The 7727-nt window shown below is 46.1% G+C and overlaps 2 protein-coding genes across 6 annotated transcripts in view; both read right to left on the bottom strand.

Annotated features, from left to right (window-relative positions):
* OGA (O-GlcNAcase) overlaps positions 1-5832 on the bottom strand; it is a 36746-nt gene extending 30914 nt beyond the window's left edge. For all 3 annotated transcript variants that reach the window (XM_023206465.1, XM_023206467.1, XM_023206466.1), the window contains exons 1-2: positions 4950-5832; positions 331-382 (exon numbers count right to left, since the gene is read on the bottom strand). In XM_023206465.1, the coding sequence (XP_023062233.1) occupies positions 331-382; positions 4950-5724 (827 nt within the window). In that variant the 5' untranslated portion in view covers positions 5725-5832. The remainder of the gene's footprint in view (positions 1-330; positions 383-4949) is intronic.
* A 138-nt stretch (positions 5833-5970) lies between these two features.
* The window catches only part of KCNIP2 (potassium voltage-gated channel interacting protein 2), a 26961-nt gene continuing 25204 nt past the window's right edge, over positions 5971-7727 (bottom strand). For all 3 annotated transcript variants that reach the window (XM_023206469.2, XM_023206468.2, XM_023206470.2), the window contains one exon: positions 5971-6592. In XM_023206469.2, the coding sequence (XP_023062237.1) occupies positions 6308-6592 (285 nt within the window). In that variant the 3' untranslated portion in view covers positions 5971-6307. The remainder of the gene's footprint in view (positions 6593-7727) is intronic.

The raw sequence follows: 7727 nt of genomic DNA, 5'->3' as shown, positions 1-7727 counted from the left end.
AAAAAAAAAAAAAAAAAAAAAAAAGTAAGTATTACAATGTATGCCAACATATAAAACAGTCTTAAAAAACATAACAGGCCAGGCGCGGTGGCTCAAAAAAAAAACAACATAACAGCTCTGGGTAAGGTGAAGCCCAAAACCTATTCAGCTCCCCAGGAAAAGTCTGAAAACCAAAGGCCTAGGTGAGGAAATAAGGGACCAAGGTAAAATAACTTCTGTAATTGAGAAACTATCAAAATGCACCTGGGCTATTCACTGTTAGTATTTCTTCAAACAAAAGAAAATGTTAGGAGTTTAAGGTTCTCTCTCCTTCATAAAATAAAGATCTACCTTCTAAAGAGTTCTTTTCTCTGTTCCATAACCCAAGGTCTTCCGTAAAATCCTAGATTGAAAGAAAGAATGAAATTATATTCAGTTTTAAAATGTGGTAAGCTTTATTGAGAAAAGTTAAAAACATACAAGCCTATTTTGTAAAAAACATAACATACACCAAATCAGAATGATATTTAATAAAATACTAAGGTTCCTTTATCTTTGGGTGGTGACATTAAAAGGTGACTTTTATTCCATTTTTGCTTAGATACATTTTCTTATTTTTTCTACTATGACATTAGTTACTTAGGTGACAGTTATTTTAAAACAAACATCTATCATTTCTTTTCACTGTTGATAAAGTCCAAATATATGTAAATCCAATTTTGTAAGAGATCTCAAGCTTACAATGGTGAAGGGCAGCAATGTAATACAAGCTGCCAACAGTAACAATTACTTCCTAGAAGGATTAAAACTGCTTTAGAAAGGGTGAGGGGAGGCCAGGTGAGGTGGCCCAGCCTGTAATCCCAGAACTTCGGGAGGCTAAGGCAGGTAGATCACTTGAGGTCAGGAGTTCCAGACTCACCCTGGCCAACACGGTGAAACCCCGTCTCTACTAAAAACACAAAAATTAGCCCGGTATGGTGGCAAATGCCTGTAATCCCAGCTATTTGGGAGGCTGAGAAACAACAATCACCTGAACCTGGGAGGCGGAGGTTGCAGTGAGCCGAAATTGCGCCACTGCACTCCAGCCTGGGCAACTGAGTAAGACTCCATCTCAAACAACAACAACAACAACAACAACAAAAAAAAAAAAAAAAAAAAAAGGAAAAAAAAAGGGTGAGGGGAGATCAACATGTAAACCAGTTAAAAAAATCAGAGAGCCAGGCCTGGTGGCTCAGGCCCGTAATCCCAGCACTTTGGGAGGCTGAGATGGGCGTATCATGAGGTCAGGAGATCAAGACCATCCTGGCTAACACGGTGAAACCCCGTTTCTACTAAAAAATACAAAAAACAAGCCGGGGAGGTGGCGGGTACTTGTAGTCCCAGCTACTAGGGAGGCTGAGGTGTAAACCCGGGAGGCGGAGCTTGCAGTGAGCCGAGATCTGGTCACCGTACTCCAGACTGGGAGACGGAGCAAGACTCCGTCTCAAAAAAAAAAAAAAAAATCAGAAACTTAATTTTATGATCGTGCTCCTTTTTTCAAAAAAAAAAAAAAGTTCCTGGCCAGGACTGGAATTCCAACTACTTGGGAGGCTAGGGCAGGAGAATCACTTGAACCCAGGAGGCAGAGGTTGCGGTGAGCCAAGATCCGCGCCATTGCATTCCAACCTGGGTGACAGAGCAAAACACTCTCTCTCAAAAAAAGTTCCCGATACAATGATATAATCAAAGTGACCAAAAAATGCCTGAAACCACATTCCCAAGAAATTCAACAACCTAACTGGCCCAAACAACAAACTCTCAAGCAATCTTAATTACAGAGCAAAGGTCTGAATAAATAAAAATTCAAGAATGTTACTTCTGGTCCTAAATGGAAAGAATAAACAAAGAAAACTCAAGAATGTGACTTGCCCCAGAGTATCCTATAAGAGGACAAAATATTAGTTATGCAAACTGCAAAAAACAAACTTGCAGACTGATAACCTAAATTGTTGAATAAGCAACAAACTAGTTATCTAGAACCCCCTAGTGTGCTTATCACAGCTCAAATCACACACTTTACATCTTGTCTAACCTTTACTTTCCACCTGTCTCAATCTAATCATCAGTAAGAGATAAGGACAGCCTCTCAAGAGTACCATGAACAAGGTTAATAAAAGCATTCTGAACACAAAATGTTCTACATAAACCCACACAGTCTATATAAGAGACTAGTCTAGAACATGAATTTCTGCAATGTATTTTAGCTCCAACCTCTACGCAGAATGACTCCACTGCACCACAAAAAGGACAATGACAGACCAAATTAAAATTCATTACATACCAACGTATAAAACTGTAGCACTTTCATTCGGACAATCTAATGTTACCCTCTCACAAGTGATATAAATTTTTTTTTTTTTTTTGAGGCGGAATCTCGCTCTGTCGCCCAGGCTGGAGTGCAGTGGCACGATCTCTGTTCAATACAACCTACGCCTCCAACTCCCGGGTTCAAGTGATTCTCCTGTCTCTGCCCCCCCGAGTAGCTGGGATTACAGGCGCCCGCAACCATGCCCAGCTATTTTTTTCTATTTTTAGTAGAGATGGGGTTTCGCCATGTTGGCCAGGCTAGTCTGGATCTCCTGACCACCTGATCCGGCCCGCCTCGGCCTCCCAAAGTGCTGGGATTACAGGCGTGAGCTACCGCACCCGGTCAATATAAAATATTCTTGATTAGGCAGACCTATACAAGTCTTTAGCATCCCTACGGCACTTGGCATTGTCATTTTTTTTTTAAGGAGTAGGCATCAAACATCCTTTCAGAGTTGCTCCAATATAAAAAAAGACTTTTCAAATGTCTAGCTTCAACGTTTTAATCTTTAAAAACCGTATCTTGGCTATTTTGAGAGTCAGGTTCATGGTTTCAGTTGACTGGCACCACAAAGAGGAAGCAATGCTGTTAATGTATGAGTTAAAAACCAAGAAAGTTTTGTGATGGAAAGAAAACAAGAAAGAAATCCTAGCAGTAACTATAGTATTTCTATGCTCATTCATTTTAGGGCTGGTGCCAACCAAGAGGTATCAAAAAGTAAAAAAAAAAAAAAAAAAAAAAAAAGCCAGGCGAGGTAGTTCATGCCTGTAATCTTAGCACTTTGGGAGACCGAGGCGGGCAGACTGCCTGAGCTCCGGAGGTGGAGACCAGCCTGGGCAACAGGGTGAAACCCCTGTTTCGACTAAAATACAAAAAATTAGCCGGGCCTGCGTCTGTAGTCCCGGCAACTTGGGAGGCTGAGGGAGAATTGCTTGAACCCGGAAGGCGGAGGTTGCAGTGAGCCGAGATCACGCCACTGCACTCCAGCCTGGGCGACAGAGCTAGACTCTGTCTCCTCCCCCCGCAAAAACCAAAAATAACAAAACACAAAAAAAATCAGTGCTGGCTCAGGTGCTCAGTCACTAAGAAAATATACAAGGGCACGGGAGGGAGGAAGAATAAACGACAGAATGGCAGACAACTCTGCTCTTTAAATAGGAAGAATCGCCTTTTAATGCTATTCTAAACAAACCAATTTAAACCAAATGAGTTTTCTCCTTTTATTACTGAAGGTATAATGGGCAGGCAAGTTTCCTTAGACTCATTCCAGTCTAGTTCCGAAATTTCTCAGCACTCTCTCATCCCCACCCCAAGATCTTTGATAACAAAAACCAGATTCTTTTTCTAAAATCTCCCTGCACTCTAGCCAATAAATACATCGATATAAGTCACACAATGCAATCATTTTTGATGAACACTATATAGTAGTCCATTTTGATGAACACTATATAGTAAAAAACTGCTATATAGCAGTTTTCGATTCTGTAGTCCCCCAAATTCTGCAACAGTTAACTTCGCCGAACTCTTTCATGCCTTACTGTAGCAGCAAAGTAGCCTGTTATGGTCTGTACCACAACCACCGCCCATTTTTCACAAAATACTCTAATTTATAAGGTGAAAAAAATAGAAAAGCTGATGTTCTTAACCTCGAGAGCACTCCTTTTTCCATACCTTTTTGGTTTTTAAAATTTTTTTTTACCCTTATCCACGCCATTACATAAGAGAGAGAGATAAACATCTGGGAAACTCCGAGTCGGCCAAAATACTTCAGAAAACTCAAATATACGCTGTAATTGCGGAAAGAGCAATAATGTAACCGATTCGTGCCTCTACAGAGCTGCAAGATGGACTATCTGTCCATTCTTATCCAGAAACTGTGAAAACAAGCATCTGGTAATTTTCCCTCACTACCAAAAAAGTCCATCATTCTTTTCGACTGTAAATGGGAAAAAAGGCGAGAAGGGCATTTTTAACGCCACTTCTGCGGTCACTAAATTCAAATTATGCATCTCAGATACTTTGAGAATCTGTGATTAAAGCCAAAGCTTCATCCCTCGACAGCAAAGAACAGTAGCTGGGAAGGAGGGTAATTTTCTAAGTTGCAAATGAATCTTTGCGGGGGTAGGGGGAAGCAACAAAAATATTCTAAGCAAAGTGGAACCTGAAATACTATAGGCCAACCGTGCTTCTCTTCACTCCAGAAGTACAAACACGTCAACGTGGGTCGATTTTCCACAAAAGTGATGACAGAGGAACTATACACATTTTTTCAATGGAACGCAGACAACCCTAGGGAATAAGACCCCAAGGTACAAAGAAGTAGAACTCAGAGGCTAACAGAGCACCAGGCTCCTAACCACCGCCTCCTTAAGAGCTGACTTGGCTCCAAGCCCAAGACGGGTGGGGTCAGGCTTGTGAGTGGCCAGGGGGGAATTCGACGCCGTCTAAGGACGTGCGAGGAGATTCGGCCCAACATCTCGTCTCTCCCCCTCGCTTTAGCAGGGCCACATTTCAAACCCAAAGGCTTTCCAGACTTCTACAGCCTCCAAAAGCCCCGCCACCACCCTCCTCCCGAGGACAGAACGTGTCAGTGCCAAGGTGGGGCGGGAAAGAGGGCGCTCACCTTCCACCACGCCACACAGGAACCGCCGAGCCCCTCCTGCAGCCCCGGCCACCGCCGCTCCCCCAGCCCCGGCGGGGTTGTCTTCTCCGGGTGCGGGAGCTGCCGGTGGCTCCAGCGATGCCCCCGCAGAGGCGGCAGGGTTGGAGCTGAGCTCGCTCTCCCGCTCCTCCAGCGTCGCTTGGCTCTCCTTCTGCACCATCCTCCTGCCCCCGGCCGCCGCCACCTCTGCGGGTCCTCCTCGGCCTCCGTCCGTTGGGCCACAGGCCCGGAGCCCTGGAGAGGGCTTCAGCTCCAAGTGTGCGCCCCTCCGGCTCCTTCCCCTCCCCCTCTGCCCTTCCCCCTCCCTCTCCGCAGGGACCCGAATGCCCGGATGAAAAGGGCGGCGGCACCGGCGCGAGCCCTTTGTCAGCCGCAGCCTCAGCTTTAAGCTGGGGCGCCAGAAGCCTAAGCGGAGAGCGAGGCTGTGACCTCTTGTTCCCTGGAAGAAGACGGCCAAGGGTCCTGTCCTCGTTCTCAGCCTCTGCTGCCCTCCCGTTGATCTTAGTTCTTCCGCTGTTTCCACCCGAAGCCCCGAGCTCTCCTCTGCTGCTGCCTCCACCGCCCGCTTCCTGTTTATCCGCACTGCGCTTGCGCTGCAGACCGGCTCAGACCGGTCCCCTCCGCCCGACTCCCCCGCCTTTTTTGGGGCTAGCCTATTAAGCTCCTCTAGGTAGGGGGAAATAGAACAGAGGCGACGCGAAAAGCAGAAGGTAATGAAGGCAGTGGAATGTACCATTCCTGCTTGCCACCCTCCGGAACAAGCCTGACACCCTGGGACGGACCATTACCCCACCCGAAGGAGGGGAGTATGGGAGGAGGCTGCGGCAGGTTGGGGCAATAGGGAGAAGGGGGGAAAGTGAAAAGGAGAGGTGTTTACTCTCTCAGTGCGCAGGCGCGGAACCGCGGCCTCTCGTTCTTAAAGAGATAGGAAAGAACTGACCTAGTTTCTCTGGAGATTCTTGTAATAGGTGGGCTCATTACATCTGCCTGACCCAGGCTTGGTTCGGTAAAGACACCATTCGAAGGAGCTCAGCTCACCCCTCTGCCTTGAATCATTTTCCCCTAATCCCATTTAAAATGAAATCATTCGTTCATTCCTTCATTCAGTAGACATCTATAGAGCTTGCCTGGTGCTGGGCTCTAGGAACACTATGAGCTCACAGTACGGTGGTGGAGACAAGCCACCACACACGCAGTTCCCACAAGGTGTCCCCAAGAACTTCGGAGCTCAGAACAGGTGATACTCACTCCTCCTTTGGGGAGAGGCCGTGGGCATGGCTTCACTTTTCAGCTGGATTATAAAGGATGTGAAGTTAGCTTTACTGGGCAGGAGAGGGAAGACAGTACTCCAGGAAAGTGGAACGAACAACAGAGTCCAAAGGTAGGGAGGCATGAAAAGTCTGCCTCGTTTGGGAATGGGGAGCGCGCGGTGTGTGCAGTGGGGCATGAGATCCCTTGGGCCTCAGCATGGGCATCGCTTCCTTGGGAAGCCTTCCCTGAGCCCTAGATGGGTTTGGGTCTCCTCGTTGTATGTTCTCAGAGCTCTCTTGTAGTCCTATCCTAATGCACTTTACGTTTATGTTGCTTGAGAAATCTATCTCAGCCTGTGAGGTATAAACATGAAATGATGATTAAGACTTAGTAATGTCCATCTTACACTTCAGTCTGATATTTACCTCCTCTAGCCATAGCCCAGCTTGTAGTTTCAGGGACTTTCATGGTCCCTCTTCTTTTCAGTCTTGGATTGTTGAGATGGGGGTTAGGAGGAAGCGTTTTTTGTTTGTTTTTTGAGACTGTCGCCCAGGATTACAGGCGTGAGTCACCGCGCCCGGCCAAGCATTTTCTTAAGGGACCTCCTGTGCTGAGAGTTAGGGGCCACAGCAGCTTCACTGGATATTGTGGTCCGTTGGGGTTGAGAACACAACTTTTTTTTTTTTTCTAAGAGGTCTCACTTTTGCCACCCAGGCTAGTGCAATCATAGCTTAAGTATTGAATTCCTGGGTTCTCAAGGGATCTTCCTGCCTCAGCCATCCCGAGTAGCTGGGACTATAGGTGAGTGCCCGACACCACACTCATTTAATTTGTTCATTTTTTGTAGAGACAGGGCTCTCAACATCTTGCCTGAGCTGGTCTCGAACTCCTGGGCTCAGGTGATCCTCCAGTCTCAGCCTCCCAAAGTGCTGGGATTACAGACATGTGCTACCTCACCTGGCCGAAAAGAAGTGTTATCTGAGGAATGTGAGTCCTCTTAAATTATCAGGCCCAGATGGGTGGGCACAGTGTTGGTGTTTGCAACCAGCCTGGGCAATATTGCCAGACACAGTCTCTATAAAAATATAAAAATACAGTGGGCGTGGTGGCTCACGCCTATAATCCCAGCACTTTGGGAGGCCGAGGCAGATGGATCACTTGAGGTCGGGTGTTCAAGACCAGCCTGACCAACATGAAGAAACCCTGTTTCTACTAAAAATACAAAATTAGCTGGGCATGGTAGCAGATGCCTGGCAGGAGAATCACTTGAACCAGGGTTGCTGTGAGCCGAGATAGTGCCATTGCACTCCAACCTGGGCAACAAAAGCTAAACTCCATCTCAAAAAAAAAAAAAAAAAAAAGCCAGGCATGGTGATGTGCACTTGTAGTGCTAGGATCTCACCATTGCACTCCAGCCTGAGCCACAGAACAAGACCCTGCCTCTAAAAAAAAAAAAAAATTAAAATTAAAAAAAAAAATAATAATAAT

Source organism: Piliocolobus tephrosceles, chromosome 9, assembly GCF_002776525.5.
Source record: "Piliocolobus tephrosceles isolate RC106 chromosome 9, ASM277652v3, whole genome shotgun sequence".
NCBI classification, from domain to species: domain Eukaryota; kingdom Metazoa; phylum Chordata; class Mammalia; order Primates; family Cercopithecidae; genus Piliocolobus; species Piliocolobus tephrosceles.
Note: the sequence above shows the minus strand (reverse complement) of the source record. Positions and strands in the feature narration are given on the sequence as shown.